The sequence below is a fragment of the Notothenia rossii genome (genome assembly GCF_949606895.1).
Source record: "Notothenia rossii genome assembly, chromosome: 5".
In the NCBI taxonomy this organism is placed as follows: domain Eukaryota; kingdom Metazoa; phylum Chordata; class Actinopteri; order Perciformes; family Nototheniidae; genus Notothenia; species Notothenia rossii.
Window position 1 is genome coordinate 84,419,855 of NC_136903.1, and position 23,871 is coordinate 84,443,725.

The following is a 23,871-nucleotide window of genomic DNA, read 5'->3' on the forward strand; positions in this document are numbered from 1 at the left end:
TGTCCCTGGCTGCGTGGCATGATATTTAAACGCTGAGATGAGGCTCCAATGGCAGCTACACGCTGTGCAGGGAAACAGACCTGATAAACAGAAGAGGAAATCATGTGAGAAAGCACACAAATTGGTGTAACCCATCTTCAAGCCCGAAGAGCCGAGTAAAACAGATGTCTATGTCAGGGGAACCATTTAAGAAGCTATCTGACGCAACAGACACTGCGGTCGAGGCGAACGGGACTTCTACACCATCAGCGCGCTCCATCCTCATCCACATTAATGGTATACCATGAAAATGGGTCCAAGCTCGCTGCACAGATTGCGAATGGAATTTCCCTCCTGTCATCTGGGACTACTTCCACTGATTGTCCGTCCCAATTACGTAAAGCTTTGCTGTCATATCTGAACGTCTACATGGCTCATTTGATTCCCTAGGATAGTCACGGGTAAACACTCCTGAAAGCACGTGTTTAGAACTCCTCAATTTCAATTCTGTCCCATTTCTACCAAAATCAATTCCCCTAGTCTCCTTGCCTCACATCTGTCCCTCGGGGCTAGCCCAGTTTAGAATAAACATCGGCAACCAGCTTTGTCTCTATGGCAACCGCTGCTCATGCTGAATGGTGGAGCAGGCAGGGAGTAGGTCGGTCTGAGTGGGGATGGTGGTAAATGCGATCTAGTTTCATTTCGAGTGATTTGGCTCCGGGTTAAAGCAGGTCTGAGATCCACTGGAGCCCCCAGGAGACACGTTTTCTTTCAGTAGGAAACCAAAGGAAGAAGAACAGGGTGATGGTGGGGGAGTGACGGTGGTTAGTTGCCTGGGTTACCCGGTAAAAGGGGTCAGTGGGGTTGGGCTGTGAAAGCCACCCAGTCAGTCTGTCAGTCGGTTTAAGCTCAACATGACCCCGTCTCCCTTAACACCTCGATTACCGGCTAGCCTGTGTACAATTAAAGCAGCTTTTGCCTCCATCCCACTTTGTGACAGCCTGAGGAAGTGTTGGATTGATCCAGCCAATACGCTCAATCCGCTCAAGCATGCAGGGTATTTGTTTTTCTTATTTCCTTGTTCTCTTGTCTAAATATTATTTAGTTCCGCCATTGAGCCGGATTTGTCAGCAGGGATTTCGCCGGGCATGTTTTCAATCCACATGCTGATTGCTGAGTAGCTCCAAACACTCAGTGTTTTCTACATTGTTTTATCTAATGTGTAGATTGTGCTCAATTGTACCCATCTGCTTTCCCGCCTTGTTTCCAGGCAAGTTTCAATCTGTTGCCAGAGCTGGATGTCCTTTGACCCGGTTCATGCGTCAACAGGCAGCTGTCTGTACAGAACAATGTCAGACTGTCGGAGGATGAAACTGCTGTTAAAACAGACATAACGTACCTCCTGCTGTAAGCTGGCTGCTTGAAGCAGACCCACCCTGAAGGTTATCTGACACTAGCATCTCAAGGTCGCTCCAGGGGGTTTGGCTCAGACTCCGTTATTGTAACCGCTCCTCCAATTTGGCTAGTCCTCTGCTCAATTACATTTGCCTTTTATTTCCTGTTTGTCTTGCATGCTTTGTGTGCATCTCTTCTGATAAATGAGGTCTTTCTGTATCGAGGGTGTTTGAGGTACAGGCCCATTTGGCTTTGTCTTCCAGTTGTTAGCATTGACCTAGAAGAAGCAAACGCTCCATCTGCTGTTATTTGCAACACGAGTCACCCTCTTGGGTAATGCCATGTAATTCAATACCACTTCCTGTCCTCACCTTGGGCAAACAGGCAAGGCCAAAGAGGTACCATTTCAGGCAAAGTGGGGGAGGGGACCCGGGACACTCATGTGTTGATGTTCTTGTTCAGTGATGATGTGCAGGGACAAACGGCTGCCTTCAAGGGGAAAACAAATGAGGTGGGCTTTAGAGCTTCTTGTTAAATCTTTTTGTGTGTGCATGTTTGCTCACCATCTGCGTGCAGTACAGGGTGACCTTTCTTGGAGAACTAATGGGCAAAACACTGGCTCTTGATTTAATCCTATAAGGCATTTATCTAGCAGAACATTCCCCACTTCCTGTTTCTTAACCTTATTCTCTTTATTTCATGATAATTGCTCATGTTCTCTTTGTTCAGACATGTGATAGTCTAAACCAGAGTTTCCTGATCTGTTTCTGTCTTGCCGCCCTTCAGAAGCTGATGACGATAATCATGGCCCACTCAAAGAGATGATTTCATTCACAATACCAGAGTCACTCTAAAGTGGAAATAAGATTCAGCTTAGCCAGATAGCCTTGCTCTTATCAAAGCACGTTGTCCATTTATGTCAAAACATGATGCAAATTACGCCAACAAGTTAAGCTACATGGAAAATTGAGAAAAAATCAACATTGGCAATAAGCCCATATTATTTGTCACAACTACCATCAAACATGATCAAGTATGAATCCAGACACCCTCTTAGTTTAAAAAAAATGTGTTAATTTAACACTTTTGCCATTTTCCTTATTATTTCTTATTAATAGCAAATCTAATGTTTTCTTTCTTTCTTCTTCTTCGACAGCGTGATTCACTGTGACAAGACAGCAAGATGGATGAGCTGCAGGACGTACAGTTGACTGAGATCAAGCCGCTGCTGACCAATAAGGTGAGTTGTGGGGAGTTCAGGACGGTGACAAGCCTCTGAGGCGACATGCAAACATCTGTGCACCTTAACTAATATGTAGAAACCACACGGTTTGCAAACTAAACAGTCACGTGGTGCTCATTTGAAGGGGAACGATCACGTCATCATATGGTCCTCCCAGGCAAATGCATACACTAATACACCACGCATGCATACTCCGCAGTCCTGTTTATCAAAGTGAATTATTCATATCCGCTTGACAGTGGGAAAAGAAAAGAAGGGAGTGAGTAAAAAAGAACGTTATAGACGAAATAAGGCTAGAGAGAAGAATAGATGTGAGGCGTTTAACAACAGACATCCAGAGAGAGAAAAGACAGACACATCAAAGGAGCTACTTTAAGAAACGGATCTCTTTATTTCCAGCTGAGCGACGGCACAAAAAAAAAAATGACACCTCAAAGCTCTTCCCAATCCTCTTCTGCCCTGCTCTGTCTCAACTGCTGATTAACTGATTAGAAAGAGTGTTTTGTTCTGGCCTCAGGCAACTGTCAGACACTCAGGAGGGAGATGTGAGTAATCAGCTCTGAGGGGATGGCATCACATCAGAGGTGGCTTCGAACGATGACCCTCTGTGGGGGGACAGGGTGAGGAAGACACATCTTAAACTCACTCAGAATGAGGGACACTGACCTCTCACTCCACCTAGTGGCCAGCTCATTTAAAAGTCTAACCAACAGTGTTGAAAGCAGATGGAGATCAAGACACAATAGTGATTATAAAAAAGAAGGATTTGTCTCTGACTCTGATCATATGTAGAAATGATTATAGATTACACATACATGTATGGCTATTGACGCATCAGACAGGTAGGTGAGTACTGTCAAAGCAGCAAAGTAGCCATAAAAGTGAAGACTATAATTAGCGGTTACATATGTATGATTATAGGAGCTTCAAAGTATAATGTGCATTAGAGAACAACTCGTGATAAGAGGATAACTCCGTATATAGTGCAACAGTTTGTACAAGAAGGAACACAACAGTTGCATCAAATCTTTGGCAAATCAGATTACTTGTAATAAGCTGATAGAAACTGTCATCACTCTCCCCATGTTGAGGCACGACCTTCATGAAGGTGCTTCTGAAATATGCCTTGTTTGTTTTAGTAATAAACCGGGGGCTATTTTCTCCATGGAAATATTAACCCTGCTGTAATCTCTAGAGCGGTTTGGAATCATTTGAAGCTAGTTCAAACTCTAATGTGGATTTGTTTTGCATCTTTAGTCATTGTGTTAAAAGCCAGTATGTGTGCACAGTGGCAGAAAATACTTAGCTACACTTATATTATTAGTGTTGTACTATGTGTAGAGTAAGATGATACGTTTCCAGTGGTTATGGTATAGTACAAGGGTGTCAAACTCAAGGCCCGGGGACCAAATCCGGCCGTGACTTCATGTTATGTGGCCCCACAAGAGCTTGCAAAGAATATAATATGTTTATTATACGGTTAAATGGCGATTAACAGAAGCACGTTGCCCATAAACTACATGTCCCACAATGCATCTCAAATTTGACTTTTTTTCTAAGAATCTGACTTTTTTTTTTTCTCAAAATGTCACTTTTTCTTTTTTTGTGTTGCTTTTTTTCCAGAATTTAGCTTTTTCTTTTAAAATAATTTTGTGACATTCTCACTGAAGAGACTTGCAATTATTTGCCCTAGACTTCTGCTTTCAGACGTCATTCATTATGAAGTTATTACCCTATCCAATAATAATCCAATGCAGGGGCAATAACATTATTTTATATATATTAATTATTTATATATGTATTTATTTTTTATATAGTCTTATATGTAAAACTGGCCCTTTGAGTGCAACCATGATGCTAACGTGGCCCGAGATGAAATTGAGTTTCACACCCCTGGTATAGGTTTGTGTACGTCTAAAAATGCAATATTCATTACATGTTTTCCAAAGAAGCATCATGCTTTAAATCATTACATGTTGGTGTTTATCCTTTCAAAAACTACATTTTCACTGCATTGAAAAAATTGTTTGCTCTTATACACAAATGGATAAACACACCTACTTTAACCGGGGAGGCCTGGGAACATCTAACAACGCCTTAAAGAGTGTTTGTATAACCACAATACAGACAAATCCATTATTTTCCTTTTTTTTTGTTTGTTGGTGAGGTAATGAAATGACACCAAAGCTTTATTTCAGATGCTCAATGTCAGCTTTAAAGGAAGAAAAAGATATTCAGCACAGCCCTGTTGCAATCAGAGTAAGCACTTTTAGTTCCTTCCTGTCCTCCTGTCTCTACAATGGATTAAGCTGATTCTAATTCAATAGTTCAGAACCAGACAGCTGCATTATAGCAAGAGAAGAGCGTAGACTAGAATCATGTTTTCACCAGGATCTCTGCTTCACAGCTCCATCAGAAGAGAGAAGAAAGTGAGAGCTGCTTTGTAGCCACCATCTGCCTCTACACCCCCATGTACCCACCGGTCTGCCCTACAACCGAATCCCTCAACAATCCTCGTTGTTGTTGCCGCCCACTCTCGCTTTTCTGCCCATCGATCTGTAGCTTCCTGCTGTCTGAGCAAAGACAAAACGCACACTGGGAACAAACTCTCTGTAAAGAAATGCCATTTGTTTATGTCCTATATGTGAAGAGTAAGGCTGTTGGGATGTTGAAAACTAAACTCATATTGCATCACATGCCCCAAAGTGTCGATGGGGATGATTTATCATTCACAGAAGAACACTGAGTTTCCTAAAAGTCCTTACAGGGTGTCACAAACAGTTGGACAAATAGATCCATAAACAACAATGCAAAGTGCTCGCCACAATGTGTCGCGTTCGGTCATATTATTTAGAGATGGCAGCTCATACTAGTAGACTGAGGTTAGATCTGTAATGTGCTTAGGTTTCTGCGATCCGGGCACAATTATCTTCTTAAATCCCACTAGGGCTGTGCAATTACTCGTATTTTAATCGCAATTCCGATTTTGGCCTGCCACAATTACGAAAACAAAATAATCGAAAAAAACAATTATTTTGCTTTGCTAGTTTGTGACAGTGCACTGCAACATATTTGATCTAATTTATTTTTATTTATATATGTTTAGTAGCTTATTGAAGTGCGCTCCAAAATATTTCTTGATCTTGTTTATTGGTATTTATTATTTTGATATTATTTATTTAAATGTATCATTTATTTTATTTATTTTTGTATTGGTTTTTCAGTTGAATTACACGTTCAGGGTAATCAACAGTTTAAAATATACTGTTCAAATTATTATTTGTATTTGTTTTAAAGTTCAATTAATGGATGTTTTCAAAGTCAATGAATAATCGTATTTAATAATCGTGATATCAATTATTGAACCAAATAATCGTAATTATCATTTTTGCCATAATCGCACAGCCCTAGATCCCACTGTTCAAATGTGCTGAAATCAAACTAATAACTTATATACACGAAGACCAAATTAGATCTAATTTGAACTTTTTAAGAGCTTATAAAAAAGTGTGACAATGCCAGTATTTATTCCATCTGTTCACACATGAATAGTTGGAACCACTGTTAAATGTTGTCTTTGAGCATGGTGTGTTTAACCCTCCTCCCTCTTTCCTTGCAGAATGCTCGCAACTTTCAGGATTTCGACTGCCAGGTGAGTGTTGCTCTCCGCCCCCTCACAAAGCTTTGTTATGCCCTGATTTAGGGGGATGCTGTTGTGTAAGAAGGAGGGGGTTGGGGCTTTCTGCCTTCCCCCTCCTTGTTTACATGCCCTACATTCATCCTCACAGGCATGTATTTACTGCACAACACACGCTGGTGACATATAGGTTAAGTAATAGACATTGATAGTGAGTGATCCACCACTCTGTCTTTGGGTAGACCGTTATGTATTGGATTGAAATGATTGGCTCTGTTTTTATATCAAACCTATTACATTGAGGTTTTCTTTGTTTTGCATGGATGTATATTGTAGTCACTTTTTAGTTGTAATTCTGTGGACTGCAGATCATGTGTCCTGATATGAAAAGCTAACATCCAATCACATTGGTGGTTCTGGATATACGTTATAACGAAGTAAGCATTGCGATTGCTTGTTGCTCTAAACACAAAGCCTCTCTCCCCTGTGCTACTACCAAACCCTGCAATAATGGCATCGTGCCATCAAAGTAAATACACCGTGGACTTATTGGACTCATCCTCCTCTGCAGAGCTTTAAAAATAACGTGGCCAGTTGTTCAGTTAGAACACTTCCCCTAGAGACTGTCCTTTTTTTAGTACATGTCGGGAAGAGATGTACAAGTGCAGCGATTCCACATATCTTTTTATAGTCGTGTCAGAAAGAGTCTTCTACAGCAAGATGTGATTGTTTCTGTGTTCCAGAAGCTGCGGCATTTCAACCACACAGTCAGATCTTTTGATGTGTTAATGTGGGAATAATTATCATTAAAGAAAAAAGCTGGATTGGCCTTGAGCGGGCACTGTTCCAGATCTTTCTTTGATGGTTTCTCTGCGTCGGGAGCGGGGTTGCCAGCCCTCCTCCTCCTCCTCCTCCTCCTCCTCCTCTTCGTTAGCAATTTGCTTTTCCTTGCAAGGAGTCTCCCACTGGCGAGCATTCTGTCTGCTGTGTTTCATGAGCATTAAAGGCAGCAAAGGGTTAAATCTTTCCTCCCTCTCACTTTCTGCAGTCATGGCTGCATCCAGCATCCCAGCAGAGCTAAATATAGCTCCTGCAGGCATAGGAGGAGAGGATTGCATGCTAGCAGGAACATGCTACATGCTCTAATCCTGTCTACATTGTCACTGAAACATTAGCATTCATCACATGCTGCAGCTGCTCATCATTTGAGTGCCATATTCCTTTGCACTCCCCCTCTATGGGATTCATATCAACTGCTGCAGTTGTACTTTAAAGGCACAATTGAACCAGAATTGTCTCAGAGGAATTGAGGCAGACTTAAGTGTATTCAACCTATTTTCCATGGCAGCCATTTTGACCTCACCCAGTCACATTCAGGAGTCCAAAGGAATTATTCAGACAGATCCTTTTAGGGCTGTTTGGGATGTTTTTGAACACTGTGTGAACTCGATGGATAGAATACCTGTTCTCCTTCATGGAAGACATTTCTGCATATCAAACCAGTAAAAGCACAGGTTCTTAAATAATAACTGAATTGCATATAGAATATCATTTGAATAGAGCTTTTCCTACAATGACAAGACTCAATGTCTCTTGTGAAAAAGGCCTTATGTCAAATGAATTGAAATCTTAAGAATAACTAGAACTTGTTATTTTATTTAAAGAGCAGCAAGAAAATATCATCTTCCTTCTGAATTTTTGTTGATGAAAATGTATGTATTGTTTAGTTTTAAAGGGGAAACATTCTGAAACAAAGGAGTTAGCTATCCTGAATAGCAATTTAGCAAATATTCCCAGTCTCTAGGATAAGTTGCAGTATCCCTGTTGCAAGCTGTTTAACCCAAAATATTGGCTATATAAAAATGTATTCCTCACACATGAGTCAATGTTTGCTTCTTCCACTCAGTGTAAAATATATAAAATGGAATATACTTTTTTTGCTTAATCTTAAGCATGTTCTGTGTAGGACAGGCTTCTGCTTGCTGGTTTTACATGAAGTGATATAAGCTCCAATGTGATGTCAAAAACTCTCTCGATTTAAATAGGGAGCATTATACAATTGCAGCTGACTACCACAATCTAATCAGTTTAGTAATATAAAGACTACTAGAGCGTACATGCAGTTCAAGGCAGCAGACATCATAAGAATATATATTGTGTTTGGGGGAGGGGTCCTCACGTTACACCATCACTCTAAGAAACGATGTGACATTCCTGCAGCTGGAGGACAAATCCAGCTGCTCTCCTCTAGACTACAACTAAAGCTCCTACTAGAGGCGCCAATAGGTACTGCAACATATCACACCCTCTGCACCTGCAGGAGGAGGGTGGTTATAGTGGTGGTGGTGGTGAGGTGGGGTCAGAGAGGAGAACATGGAGGGTGTGGTACTGCAGTTTTGACCAGATGTCTTGCTTACGCCACAGAGTCGTGAGGAAGGTGTGACTCAGCCTCAGCCACCCTTGAGACCGACTGGGTTTTAAAGTGCATACTCTGGAACACCAGGTTACTTCATGGAAATGGAAATAGCTGACTGTTCATTTTAAAAATAGAACATCTCAGGGTGGATGGTGTTTGTGGTGGAGAGCAAAACGTTGAGATGGATCTGAATGAATGTGATGTTTTAGCTTGTAAGCTTGTAATTGGCACTATTAGATTATTTTTTGTTATTGGTCATATTTATATTATACTATACATTACACTGCACTTTAATACCATCCAGAAGGGTTGCACTTCTGGTTATATGCTAACTGCATTTCATTGTCATAGTTCTTGTACTCTGTGCAATGACAATACAGTTGTATCTAATTTCATATAATATAATTGTTTATTACATTTCATTTAGCTGAACATTTTTCCAAATCAACCTACAATAAGTGCATTTAACATGAAAACACAACCTCAAAAAAGCAAGAATCCTGCAAGTACATTAGTTCTCAATAGACCAAACCATTGTAATTGCTAACCTGTGAGGCAGCAGAAGATGTGTAGATATCTGCTGTCTTGATATAAATGGTGAACTAGTTCCACCATTTTGGAGCCAGGAGAGCTAACAGGCGTGATTTTGTTGAGGTGTCCCATGGTCCCACTCCAGTGAGGGAGTAACGTGCCCTGGAATGTGTTGTTAGTCATTAAAGGTTTGTCATTTCCTGGTTATGTCCGGTTTTGTTAAATGTTTGTCTTTTTGACCTTGTAACGTTGCTACACAGAGACAAGTAGAAGCTTTTCAGACAAATGGCTGCCAAGTCATGTCTTTTGCTTTCTTGTGTTCTTCACTGTCTCAGTAAGCCCAGCAGAGGGCGCCATAAGCCTGTTCACTGCGTGGCTCGAGGCCTGTGTGATGGTTTTTTAGTCCACTATGCTTCACTATTGTTGATCTATTTTAAATGTGTTATGTCGCAGATATGTAGTCTGAGACGGATTATAAAAATGTCCTTTGTCATGTGATACTTCATGTCATGACAAATGAACACAGTTTAATAAAAGTTTCCTATGCTTGTGCATGTTTAATATGCTTGGACATCTTTTCCATGTTTGAGGTGTCCCTCATTTGTTGCTGTCCTTGAGGGTTCTCCTTTTCCCCCCTGTTCATCGTGGGGTTTCCTTGGGGGATTCTCCATGTCCGCTGTGAGGGTCTAACGATAGAGGGCGTTGCATGCTGTACACGAATTAAAGCCCCTTGAGACAAATGTGTGATCTGTAATACTGGGCTATTAGAATCAAATCAAATTGATGTACTCGAGGTAGTAAACCTCAGATTCTGGCAGTGTCGATGCAAAGCTCTATCTAGAACTAGCTTTGCAGATCCGAGCGTCATTGCATGGCCGTCTTGCTGCTCGGACTGCGGAGTCGTGCTGAGACACAATGACACAGTGTGTGACCTTTATTCAGTCAGTGTGTGACACAAAGAGGCTCCTGCTCTGTTGAGGAAACGGTAAACATGTGTTCAGTCCCACACACAATCGTCATGAGTTGATGTGACCCATAACATCATAATCTGGTGTAACATCACAGTATACGTCAAATGAGGCACGTTCGCACCACAATGTGCCTTGAATGAGCGGACAAGGTAATAAACACACCGTAAGCAATTAGTTTTTTGCAAACCTTGCTCTGCAAAATTTAAAAAATGTGTCTGGGAAAGCAATACATGTATCAAAAATAAATATGATCCATATGTGTTTGGATTCCTCAAAAGTTCAGATGTTCTTTTTTTATGTTTTCTGTATTAACTTCTTTGTCTAGTCTGCATATCGTGTTTATTTGCTGAAATACATGCATTACATGTGTGTCAGTGGCACCCTCTGTGGGTTAGGACAGGGAACATTTAGAGGAGAGTTTGCAACCAAACATGCTGCTATACCAACCCACCAATGAAGTCCCCCTTCTCTCTGTAAGCCCACCCACTCTGTGCTGTCTGCATGTTAGTTATTGGCTGCACAGAGCTGTCTGTCTCCCACAGAAGCGTGACTCTCTGCTCTGCTAGCAGATGACAGAGGAGAGTAGATCAATAAACTATGTGGATCAAATGATTCAGAGACGGGTTCAGAGGAAATGGATCCTCTCATGTAGGGTTGGGTATAAAAATAGTAGCTCGTTGTGGGTTTTTCTTTCCAGTAAGCCTGCAACATAATGAGGGCTATCTGCTGAATATCAATACCCAGATGAACACTGGAGCTAGTGCTGCAGTGACATTTGCAGCAGAGCCATTGATGGGGCATGCTGCATTTTACACTACTCTTTTCTACAAGGTTATATCTGGGTCTGAGGTGTTGAGGTGTGTGCTATCCGGAGGTTGAGGTCACTCACTGTCTCCCCCCTCAGCAAGGTGAAGCTAACGTGAATCTGGGCGCTTGTTGCTAAATCTCAGCAGCCATTTTGCTGATGCAGCCCAGGGAAGCTGTCAAAGTCAGCCTCCTCTCTCTTCACTTTATCACGCTGTGACGTCAGCAGCCTGCCCGTTTTTCCAGGTCTGCCTCTGCACCCCATCACCCCCTCTTCCATCCACCCTCCCCCTCCTCTTTTCTCTTCTAAGCGCCACCCCTCTCCCTCTACCCACCTGACCCGCTGCAATCCAATTAGACGCACCGGTGGCTGGATGTACGGACGCGCTGTGACTACAAAGCACAAACTGCAGTCTCACTCTCCTCCCCCTCTCTGTCTCTTTTTCCCTGCTCTCTTTCCCACATCCTCTCTTGTTCTCTCTGCATCTTATCCGACCCCTCCTCTTTCTTCTGCTTCCATTCAGATTATTTACCCATCTCCTCCTCACTTCCTCTGCTGTGTCTTTCTCCTCCCTCTCTTCTCCGTCTTCCTTGTCGCTGCTGCCTCACCCTCACATCCCTCCCTTCCTATCACACTCCCGCCCTCCTCCTCCTCCTCCTGCTCTTGGAGACCTTCAGAGCTGCCCAGCACACACTTGCACATAGCATAACACTCTGCTCTCCTGCGTGGGAAAACATGTCAGCTATTCTGGACCTGGACCAGATTGCATGCTCTGGGAATGGAGTGGTGAGTGACAAATGCATCTTGCCTGCTATGACACACCTGGCTTGGTCCTTGCAGATTCATATTGTGGTGGTGGGGGGGGGGTTGTTGTGCGGGTTCCCTAAAGCAGGGGACAGCAGCTGGCTCTGGGAAGGGAAAAGCTGGTGGGGGTCTTTCCTGGCTTGCCTGTCACCACCTTTAGCAGACGGCTGTGACTTTGGGCTTTGTGTGTGTGTGTGTGTGTGTGTGTGTGTGTGTGTGTGTGTGTGTGTGTGTGTGTGTGTGTGTGTGTGTGTGTGTGTGTGTGTGTGTGTGTGTGTGTGTGTGTGTGTGTGTGTGTGTGTGTGTGTGTGTGTGTGTGTGTGTGTGTGTGTGTGTGTGTGTGTGTGTGTGTGTGTGTGTGTGTGTGTGTGTGTGTGTGTGTGTGTGTGTGTGTGTGTGTGTGTGTGTGTGTGTGTGTGTGTCACAGTGCCCATGTGTGTGGTCTGCAAAGCCTAAACATGCTCAGGGTGCAGTGGTGCATTTTAATGTGAGGGTATGAAAGATGCATGTGTTCAGTGTCTCTGAATCTGCAAACGCCACAACAAAATGATGATGATGTGTACGTGCCGTCAGTGGGGTCGTTCTGTGTTGCGTGTTCCGGTGCGTCTCAAATGAGTATTTTCAGGTCTTTCAATAACTGCAGGAATGCGTGTTTTGCCTGAGAGCGGCTGCAGATGGCTCATAGTGCCAGCATTGTGTTTTCTAATTCTGTTATCACGTAGAACAAGCAGGGAGGTCACTCACCCCTACACACACTGCACGACAAAAATCACTGCTGCAGAGACTTTGTGCAGAGAGTTAGCAGTTTCCTCCCCCTGCTTCATGATGTGTGCTGCAGGCAGGGGGGCTGTGTTTGTGGCAAAGAGAGTAGGGGGACATGTACCTGGGATGATCCTGCTGGAGAACATGCATACAGTACACATGTGTGTCTGTGTTGCATCCTGTGTGTATGTTGAATTCCTTTGCAGCCTGATGGGGGGGCCGCTTGGTGTTTCTTGCCCTGTAATGCTGCTCTCTGGGGAGATTGATGCCGGTCCTGGCAGGGCGTGGAAAACAGGCAGGAGGGGGAGGAGGGATTGATAAGAGAGGGATTGCGGGGAGAGGAGCAGACTGACACATTGCTCCTTTTTTTTAACCTCCTTCACCCTCCTTGATGGTGGGAGCACACACCCAAATGCCTCATGAAGCCCCTCTCCTCAAAGCACAACTCCCTACTCTGTATTCCTCTCTCACCTGCCCCTAAAACATCCACACACCCTTATTGTCCTTCTACTAGTCGCCATGGATGTATTAAAGACAATAAAAGGGTTCCAGTGCTCTCCTTCTGTAGCTGTCCAGGCCAGCCGCCACACCCCGTGTCTGATTTCTTGAGATGCTGCGGTGTGTACACACATGTATCTGTGAAAGTAAATGCTGGGAGGCAGCACTCCCAGATCAATACAGCTATGTCACCATGCCAGGAGCTAAGTGGATAAATAAAGGGTAATCTCTGTTCATGATTCTCTACCTCTTGTTCTTTTTGCCAGCACATGATTGGAAAGGCATGATAAATTAATGCGGCCCTTCTGTTTCAAGACGCATCCTTCTCTTAGTCATACAGGACTCCTCCTGTCTTCTCTTTTTTCTCTGTCCCTGCTTTCACGCTCCATTTCCTCCAAACCACCTTCCAGGCTATATTTTAGTTGTATCTAATCATCTCCCCCCCCCCCCACTAGGTTCAGATCACCTTTTTTAAATGTATTGCCTATCTCTGGACCGGCGTACTTGCCTGCTTTCCTCAGCGAATGTTCAGTGCATGACAGAAGGCCTGCGTTTGCACCTGTGTGTTTGCCTTGTTTCTTAGAGCAAAGCCTCCAGTGCCCTTGACTCTGTCCTTGTGTCAAAGCTAGACAATTCTGCAGTAGCAAATTGAGTCTATTACAGGTTGTTCTGCACCCCCACCAGGCCGAGGTTGCAGAGTCACTTCATTATCTCCTGTGGAAAGGTCTCCGATAAGTGCAAGGCTAACTGTCCGCAACACAGTATCTCCATGGTTTGTTCCATCTCCGGTTGAGAGGTTACATTGTAGCACACAGACTGGTTTTCATGTTTTGTGCGACTGCCTTATCTCTATAGCAACTCCCACACAACGAGGATATCTGAGTTGGTCGCTGACGAGAGCAGCATTTGTTCCTTTTGTGTTACTGTGTCCACTACAGATTGCAGATGTATATTGCTGCAGCCTCGTCCTTGAGAAAGTAGCTTCAGCACCTCTGTGGAGAGTGTGACACACATCCATGGGACAAATGTCTGCAGTGGCGAGCAGGAGGGGGACCCAGTCGGACTCTGTGTCTGTCAGCCGTAACCGGTGCCTGTCGTCCGCACACGCTCTCTTTATTATTGATGACCAGTGGGCCTTGAGACCAGACGAGCACTCGGCTACGCCCGTGCAGTACACACTCACACACACACGTAGCTATGTCATGCTGACCTTGGGTGTGTTTTCGTGATGCTGTGATTCTGACTTTATCACTTCCTGTATATTTTATCGCTTCCCGTTATGTCACTTCCTTTATCACTGGCTCATGAAACATTCATGACGGCCTCTTGTCGTTTTCTTTGCCATGTCATCTTTTAACTAATCCCCCTGATTTATCTAGATCACATTTCACAGTCTTCCAGTGGGTGTCAGCTAAAACCATTGAATGGATTCTTTGCTCATGTTGGATCGGTGAAGATATTCAAACAAAGGCTATGTAGGGAAGGGAGCTGGTGTGAGCGCTTTGAATTTTAATGGGTTCTGCAAAAACATTTTACTTTTGCAGAGTCATACTTTTGAATGCACTGTGAGTTTCAGACCCTCGGATGAATGCACTGAAAAGACTTTCCCAGTGAGCCTATTCGGTGCTTTGTTTGTCCAAGGCTACAAGGAATGTGTGCTGGAGAAGAGGTGCATGCTTTGCATCCTGAATCTGAGACTCCAATGTTGTCGACAATGGCTGATTGCTTTAAGGAAACCTGTTGTTTTCCAGCCTTGATAAAGCATTGTGGTAATTGTTTCTCAAAGCTGAAACTATCTTATGTCACTAATAACATTGTCTGTGCAGCCTGAGCGACTGTAGCTCGTCTCTCCATGCAATAGAGCTCCATTAGTGTCTAAATATTAGCGCTGTGCCATTGCGTCTGATGACATCCACTACAATGAACATGGACACATATTGTAGATTTGGAAACAGCCCTCAGCTGCATCTCCAGTGATCCTTTATGGGTTGTTCAGCAACACTGAGCATGCTCAAGGAAGGATGTAGTTCCCGAAACTCCTCTGCTAGTTTGGCAAGCTGAAAATCACTGAACTGCAAAGAGATATGACACCAAATGGCTCCTTTTATTATGATTGTAGTTTTTGGAAGATGCTGGAGTTTTGGGGCAACAAATCTTTATAAGGCTTCAAAGACAGAATTGTTGTTTATTTATTACTTGAGCCATAAACAAATTGGTATGTGCCGTCATTGGCTGTCCTGTATCAGACGACTCACGTGTCACATTAAAAGAGGGGGAATACTTCGTCCTCTGTTTAAGCTTTTTCTCTTTACATCGAATACGCACATCATTCTTAACCCATTCTCTTTCTTCTTCTCTGTGGCTGCAGGAGCATGACATAGAGACTCCCCATGGCGTTCTCCATGTGACGATGAGAGGCGTTCCCAAGGGCAACAGACCCGTCATCCTCACCTATCACGACATCGGCCTCAACCGTGAGTCCGCCAAAAATAGACTCATCGATACACAATGTCCTGGATGTGATGACAGCGTTTAGTTTTAGCTTCTGACGGTCCCACATGGCTCCTCTGCAACGATTCATCTCCTTAACTTTCTCCCTTTCTAGACAAGTCATGCTTCAACACCCTGTTCAACTACGAGGACATGCAGGAGATCACGCAGCACTTTGCAGTGGTTCACGTGGACGCGCCCGGGCAGCAGGAGGGTGCCCCTCCCTTCCCCAGCGGGTGGGTTTCACACGCACTTAACTCACTTAAATGGAGACTCAGTTTTAAATGCTGCAATCCATTTGTTCAATTGAGAATGGAACCCTATCCTGTTAATAACAAAAGAAACATTTGAGCTAGGGCTGTGCGATTGTGGCAAAAATCCTAATCACGATTATTTGGGTCAATAATTGATATCACGATTACCCATTTACTTTGAAAACATCCATTTATTGAAAAAAATATTTGAACAATATGTTTTTGACAGTTGATTACCCTGAACTTTAAGTATAATTCAACTGAAAAACCAATACAAATAAAATAAATAAATAATAATAATCGTTTTATTTCGATTACGTTGTTTTCGTAATCGTTGCAAGCCAAAATCAAGATTAAAATACGATTAATTGCACAGCCCTGATTTGAGCTTTTCAATTTGTCATAAACTCAATTCCTTTTGATTAATTCAAACGTGATGAAATGACCTCATACTCACTTTTGACATCGACTTTCATGTATTTAATCTGTTTCCAGTTATCGCTACCCCACCATGGAGGAGCTGGCTGAAATGCTGCCCTCTGTGATGACTCAGCTAAAGTGAGTGTGCCCTGTGTTGAGCTGATCGATGATCATGTGCATTAATTGACCATTTGTCGACAGTCTCGCTGTAACCAATGGTTTCTCCGCAGGGTCAACAGCATGATCGGCATCGGCGTGGGAGCAGGAGCCTACATCCTCTCCCTCTTTGCAGTGAGTCCCCATCAGGACCAGAGTATCTTCAAACCCTTTATTTCTCCCCCTCCGATCTGTTTTCGCCTGTTCTAATAACTGTAGGATTTCAGGCCACACAGCTTGTTGAGCATTCAAGCCTCCCATCGAAGCCCACACAGGCCAGCAGGTCTCTCCACAGTCTGCTGCATTCGCCGTCACTCCTCCAAAAGATGAATCACCTTGGCGATTTCTCTCCTTTTCACTTGCTTACGTCTCGCTTCTGCACTCAAAGCGTTTGTACAATGGAGCAGAAAGAGCCAGAAGTGACAGAGAGATGAATTATAGAAAGAGAGGATGGTGGTCTGGGGTAAAAAGGGAACAGGATTAGCAGGAGCACCAGCAGTTTCTCTAAGGAGAGTCGGCTCTAGTCTAGAATTAATGAAGACAATTGATTCTGAAATGCATTTGCTCCTGCCGCCTTGGAACAAAATGGGTTTACCCTTTATAGATTTATAGCAGCTGTTGCATTTGCATCGTGTCGAGAGCAGCCTCTGCAGTGTTTCCTCAGCACCGAGTGAGATGGATCTTAGATTTCCCCAGACATCCTCTTTCTGTTTTCAGGCTATTCCAAAACAGCACCCCTTCATTTAGAAGCCCAGTTTTCCATCGCATTGTTTTATGTCTCTTAATTGAAACGAACAGACATTCTTCACTTTGTGTCATATAGGAGAACACTGCAGTGGATTTCATCTGTGTGTGCACTGTTCAAATTATTCATAAAACCCTGGGGAATAAGATTACAACGTTTCATTTTGAAGATGAAGCATTGGTTAGGCAAAATGATTTTAGTTCACTGACAAAACTACACTGTAAGTTTATACACGGGGGGGGTCCGCGGGGTCTTAAAAAGTATTAAAAGTTGATAAATCAATTTAGCGAAAATTAAGGCTATTAAAAAGTATTAAACAGCATTTTCCAAGGTATTACACTTTGTAGCTTGTTTTCAATAAGTATATAAATGGTCCAAAGAGGTTGTATTCTACAGTCTGCCTGAATGTCATCATTGCGTAGGTGTGTAGTGTGATTCTGTGGAGTTTATTTATGGCATCCCGTTGGATTTGACGTCATCTGAACAGGACATCGCACGCTCACTGCTTGATAGCTCGTGAAGGTCCGTTGACGCCGGTTGTTATACAACATCGTTATGGGGAAATGCAAGTCTGCGTCCAAATGGTTGAAGACAAGGAGGAAGGACAATCAATACTGTATATAGTTAATGTAAGGTAAAGTGTGTCGCCAAGGTAACCGGTTAAAACTCTAAAGTGGCGATGAGGTCTTAAAATGTGTGGAGAGGGTCTTAAAAAAGGTCTTAAAAGGTTTTCCATTGACTTCAGGATTCCTGCATATACCCTGATACAAGCGTGAAAGCTGTCGTCGCACCACAGGACGCATAATGCAAGAATACGCCCATGTAGGAATATCTTATTTATCTAAATGTTTAACAAGTTGGCCCTGACATGCATCCTTCCCCCCCCAGCTGAACCACCCCAGCCTGGTGGAGGGTCTGGTTCTGATCAATGTGGACCCCTGTGCCGAGGGCTGGATCGACTGGGCCGCTTCAAAGGTCAGTATCACCGCTGCAGCATCCTCAGTGCTCTCCGCAACATCAAGCTATTTATACTGACTACACTTGAATAATTGAGCAGCCATTTCAGTTTCCTGCCATTTGTCAGGTTGTTATTGATTAATGCCGTACCCTAAACACACTATTTCAGGCTCACTGGTGTATATCATTCATGCTTAGCATAGTTTATTATATATAATGCAAGAACTAAATAAGTTTATATAATACTGGGTGCTGACTCAGAGCCACCGATTATACTCACTATATACTTGATATAATAACAGTATTGTTATGAGTAAAATAACTTAAAGTCTTTACTAAGATTTAAAAAGAACTTGAGAAAAGTGTAAGATTAACAAGTGTTGGATTAATGTAATGAAAAACCCAGGTAGGGACTGTAATCCTGTTTTCATTTGATTATACCTGCAGTGCTCCTGTACTCAAAGTTCAAATCAAATGTAAGCTTCTTATTTGACTGGACAAACTTTTTTTGATTATATTCAACGTTATTGTCATTTCACATATTCAAGTGTAGTACAACAAACATCACTACTAATGTTTATTCATTTATTTCAGTTTCAGTTTGAGTGTAATCATTTGCTTTAAGTGCAGAACAAGATGGGTCACAATAACGTGTGTGTGTGGGTTAGTTAGTGAGTGTGGTTAGTGTGGTTAGTATGGTTTGTGTGTGACTGTGAGAACATTCTTTGTCGTGTTTTTGTTGAGCGCAGTTATGTAGGAGTGGGCTTGACATGACCTTCGTCCCACATACTTTAAAAACAAAACGCTTCATCTGTTCTTTTGTTTTTATTTTGCTCAACCAAGCCAAATGTAAAAAAAGAAACATGATAGAGAGATGAAGTCCTTTATTAAAAATAACAATTTAGTTTTTGTATGGAAAGTAACAGTAATGATGGAGAAAGGGACAGAGACAATATGACTATTTCTTTAACATAATGCAGCCTCTTTGTGTATCGTCTTCTTTTATAAATGTCAAAATCCAACATGAAATCAGTGAATACACTTCTTTATAAACCTCATGAATAAATAAATGATAAACCAGCTGTTGTCCCCGTCTTCTCACCTGGATGCTCCTCTCTGTGCAGCTGTCTGGATGGACCAGTGATCTGGTGGATATCATCATGTCTCACCACTTCAGCGCCGTGAGTCTCTCCTTCACTGCTTCACTCTTCATGTGCTTTGACCTTTCTCATTGACAATTTGAAACACTTACTGAACCTCAAGAGGCTTTTCCTGATTTCCCTAGACAGTTAGCTTCATCTCGCTCTTATGAGGGGCATTTACTAATTATCCTATTTCTGTCATCCTGTCAAATAGATACACTGGTAGATTGTAACATGTGGATTACACACTCCCAAGCTAATTCAAGAAGAACAGATTGCCAATAAATTGCCCATAATGTTTTGCAGCTGAATGCAAATAGGCTTTTTTCCTGCGTCTCCTGAAGAATAAATGGAGCCTTTGCACCAAGAACACAGCAGGCGGCACGGTAGCTGAGAGGAAGGACATTTTCAGACCGTAAGCTAAAGGTCCTGACCCGTGAGGTACAGAGGCATTCCTCAAAACATAAGGCGAGGGATTTAAGACTTAGGGCAAGGTCACAGTGCGCTGCTTGGGATTTAATATCTCAGTCTGTCCGTGCTGTTTTCAGAAGCATTCCTTGAGATTGTAAAAGACAAAGTCATTATTTTACATGTTACGCAGCGTCCACACGGCGGCGTGCGTTGACGCTTGCCGGTGGGCGTGTCTGAAACTCGACCAACAACCAATCACATGAATCTCCCGCCCCGGACACACAAGCACGCGGTTTGATTGGCTCGAGCTTGTACTGGGATATGATTTGATTGGCTGACGCTTCCGTCAAAGCTGCAAAAGTTGAACATTGCTCAACTTTTGAAGCGAGCAAAGCGAAGCGACGGAACCACAATGCAGTTCGGCCAAGCGTGACGTTACCCCATTCAAAGTGAATGGGCAGAAGCGTTGAAGCTTCAACGCACGCCGCCGTGTGGAAAGGACACGAGAAATATCATTCAGTGCTATGATCATGAATGCCCTAAAAACGAACCTTCATATCTCTGTAGGCACTAAAACATTTCATTGTAACTGCATGGCCATTAGCCCTGGTCTGTGTGAATTGGACTATTCATGCTTTGAGGCTCATTTGCATAGAAAGGTGCCAATTTTTAACTCATTTAAATACATCCATAGGAGCTGCAAGACTTTTCTTTGCCTGGCAACACAGGCAGGGGTCCATTACACTTTTTTTTGTCGTATTTATGCAGGTTAAGTGACTGCCTAAAAAATCTCTCTCAATCTTTTTGTGATCTAGACGTACCAGTTTGAGAAAAAGTTTTTAGAGAGTACTTGTCCATGGACAAGTGAGTTTGGCAATTTACTTGTCCGAATACATTTTCACTTGTCCAGAATGGACACAAATTGATTTTAACGATTCCGGTTCTGCTTTTCGATTCCAGTTATTTTCGGTTCTCGATTCCGGTTCTTTGAGAGGGTAAAAATAAGTCCCATGACAAACTGGGAGAAAAATATATTTATGAAAACATTAAGTCAAATCTGTATTCCTATTTACAAATCAGTTCATACTGTTAAATTTATTACGGTTATTGAATACAATTATATAAACATAATCTCTGCATTGTTTTGTTAGTTCTAAGTGGTGCAGTTTGAGAATGTACAATTGGCCCAGTCTCCTCTGATGTTACACTGCAACCTGCCTGTGAGACAGAGTCCAACCACACAATCTGTGTGTCCAACACATGTCCTGCAACACACATGCTGCAACCTGCCTGTGAGACAGAGTCCAACCACACATGTCCAACACATAGGCCTAATAATAATAATAATAATAGGCCTACATTATATTTATAGCCTATAGGCCTAGCGCTTTTCTAAAACTCAAAGACGCTTACACATGTCCTGCAATACACATGCTGCAGCTGCCCAGCTGTTCACTGTTTGTAAAAGTAAATGGATAGTATTTTAATTTCAATAATTTCTATACCCTGCCTTATAAACAATACTGACATCCCTGTGCTCCTCCGAGTATGGGGGTCCGGGGATATGATTACAGCGCGAGGACACAGGGAGGCTGCTTCACTTCATAAAGGAAATGGCGGTCAATATTAACAACAAAGGAGCTAAAAGTCCTAATAACCTTCATTACGTGTTAGAGAAAGAACATAAGAAAGTTTGACAAAGATGAGGCTGTTAAACGGGCAGTGAATCCGCTGTGTGTAGAAAGAAAGAGAGAGAGAGAGAGAGAGAGAGAGAGAGAGAGAGAGAGAGACGCTGAGCTGCACCATGCAGCGATCAGCTGATCCGGAGCAGAGAGAGGGAGCTGCGGTCCGCGGGGCTCGGCTTCGCCTCCTGTCCTCACAACTCTTATCAATCCCGGGAACGGACAATTGTTATTTGTTCCTACTCGGAACTGAGTTTTGCTTCCCAACCCTGCCACTGTGCTACACTTCCCGCCCCGCCCCTGCACAGAAAGCGGCGAGATGCATTTCATTAGGAATCGACAAACAGAACCGAAACTAACATTTCTAAACGAACAATGGCGGACACGTCCAATTTGCGAATGAGTTCTGCCTTTTGTAAACTGAATCTATCAATAATATAACAATAAATCCGGGCGAAAAACGTCACTTGTCCGCCGGACAAGTCAATTGAAAGATCTACTTGTCCGATATTGTAAATAACACGTCCCGGACGGTGGGACGTGTACTTTTTCGCACACTGCGTACTGGACATACAAATCCAACAGCTTGTCTGAAAGACACATTTCATTGAGGTTTTACTCCGCCCTTTCCCGCAGGATGAGCTGTCCGACAACCTGGAGCTGATCCAGACCTACCGCCTCCACATCGCTCAAGACATCAACCAGGACAACCTGGCCCTCTTCTGTGGCTCCTACCAATAGTATGATAACATACATTAGTATACACTGTCCATTTGTTCACACATGTATTGTGTCTCCATCACATTTCATTGTTCTAAGATGTGGAAAAGTAGATCTGAATAACTAATCATATTTTGTCTCCCTGCACCAGCCGTCAGGACCTTGATATCGAGAGGCCAATCGTGGGTCTGAACGAGGACACCGTTAAAACACTAAAGTAGGTTTTGAGACCAAGAAGACACAAATAAAATGTTTTTATCTCAAAATGCCATGTTTTGAAGATATTTACTCTTCATATTCTTCCCGTCCAGATGCCCTGCGTTGCTGGTAGTCGGTGACACGGCCCCTGCTGTGGAGGCTGTGGTGAGTCACACTGTTCATCTCAGGGAGAAGCTCTGCCGTTATCTTTTCTTTCTTTAACTCAGCTTCTCATTTCTGTCTTTAGGTGGAGTGTAATTCCAGGTTAAATCCAATCAAGACTACACTGCTAAAGGTGAAGCTATTCGTTTGTTGACAGATACATGTATGATGTAATTACTTTGGCTGTAAAAGAAAATGTATTCATTCAAATGATCTTTTTTCTAGATGGCTGATTGTGGAGGCTTACCCCAAGTTGTGCAGGTTAGTTTTACAGGTTTCTTTTGTTCATACAGCATTTATTTCATCTAATATATCTTCTAACTTTGATCCTTCATCTGTTCACAGCCAGGGAAACTTGCTGAGGCCTTCAAGTACTTTGTTCAGGGAATGGGCTACAGTAAGTGCACATGTCTTTTGCTACTTGCTGTTCAAAAAACAAAAATACAAAATGATACCGGTTGAAACTTGTCGAATCTATATCGAACGTCCAAGAATTGTTTACAGGCTAAAACCTTTTTAGGTCTGACGTGTTTGTGGTCGAGGTTTTTCAATGTTCTCTGCAGAGTTTCCTGTTGACGTGACTGCTTTGCCAACAGTTGCTTAAATGAGGATTGTTTTCGCTCCAGGCTCGTATGAGCTGTGGCTAAACACCCCTGCTGATGGGGTTTGGCCTGTGGCCAGCAGTGTATGAAAAGACAGGCTTTTTGTCAGGCTGGTCACGGAGAGGCAGCCCAACGGCGCGTTGGATGCTAACGCAGTTTCCTCTCTGCTCTTTGCAGTGTGTGGTCCCCACAAACCTCAGTAGGTGAGGCCTGAGTGCTTCAAGCATGACTGAAATGACAGAGTCACTCCAGATACCCTGAACAACAATTCACTCCTGTTCAGTTCAGAAAATACCCTCTGTTTTTTTGCCTGGTGTTATTTTCTTTTCCCTCCACAACTGTTTAATGATGCCGTCTCTTTCTAGAGAGTCATACTTAAACAGGCCTTCAGGTCATTCATCTGCAAAGAAAACATTTATTTCTAAAATGCAAACCAGACGGATGGATGTTTAATGTAGGTTTGCTTGCTCATACAGATGACTTCTGTCTGTGTGTGTGTGTGTACTTCTGTCATGCTAATTCTCTTTTGCTCTCTCCCGTTCCCAAACCCTTCACTGTGGGAGGCACCCTGGGGTGAAGGCAGTATGCCGGTGCCTCAGTGTTGCTTTAAAGGCCACCGAGTCCCCCTGTCGAGGAAATGTCACTGCAGGATTAAAAGTGATTTAAAACGAGGTGTTTTCACGCAGAGAAAAGTGTGGGAAGTGAAAAAATCTCAACACCTCAGCATGTTAGCGAAAGCTGCTTTCCCCTCATTAACACATTGCCACAGTGTGAAACGCAAAAGAGAAACAGCCATAGAGTACAGAACATTTCTAGTTTGCACACGCTAACATTTCTTACCGGTTGACAGAAAACAGATTTCTTATTTTGCCCTCAACGACCACCGAGCTG

At 43.0% G+C, this 23,871-nt stretch overlaps 1 protein-coding gene across 3 annotated transcripts in view; it reads left to right on the forward strand.

Moving 5' to 3' along the window:
• The window catches only part of ndrg3a (ndrg family member 3a), a 35,733-nt gene that overhangs the window by 9,712 nt on the left and 2,150 nt on the right, over positions 1-23,871 (forward strand). For 2 of the 3 annotated variants that reach the window (XM_079683466.1, XM_079683467.1), the window contains exons 2-15: positions 2,531-2,614; positions 6,237-6,269; positions 15,410-15,515; positions 15,647-15,767; positions 16,281-16,343; positions 16,436-16,496; positions 17,995-18,081; positions 19,188-19,244; positions 21,935-22,038; positions 22,170-22,235; positions 22,330-22,381; positions 22,464-22,511; positions 22,604-22,639; positions 22,724-22,775. In XM_079683466.1, the coding sequence (XP_079539592.1) occupies positions 2,558-2,614; positions 6,237-6,269; positions 15,410-15,515; positions 15,647-15,767; positions 16,281-16,343; positions 16,436-16,496; positions 17,995-18,081; positions 19,188-19,244; positions 21,935-22,038; positions 22,170-22,235; positions 22,330-22,381; positions 22,464-22,511; positions 22,604-22,639; positions 22,724-22,775 (943 nt within the window). In that variant the 5' untranslated portion in view covers positions 2,531-2,557. Of the gene's footprint in view, positions 1-2,530; positions 2,615-6,236; positions 6,270-11,377; positions 11,764-15,409; positions 15,516-15,646; positions 15,768-16,280; positions 16,344-16,435; positions 16,497-17,994; positions 18,082-19,187; positions 19,245-21,934; positions 22,039-22,169; positions 22,236-22,329; positions 22,382-22,463; positions 22,512-22,603; positions 22,640-22,723; positions 22,776-23,871 lie in introns of those variants that run through there. The other variant, XM_079683468.1, reaches the window with a different exon arrangement.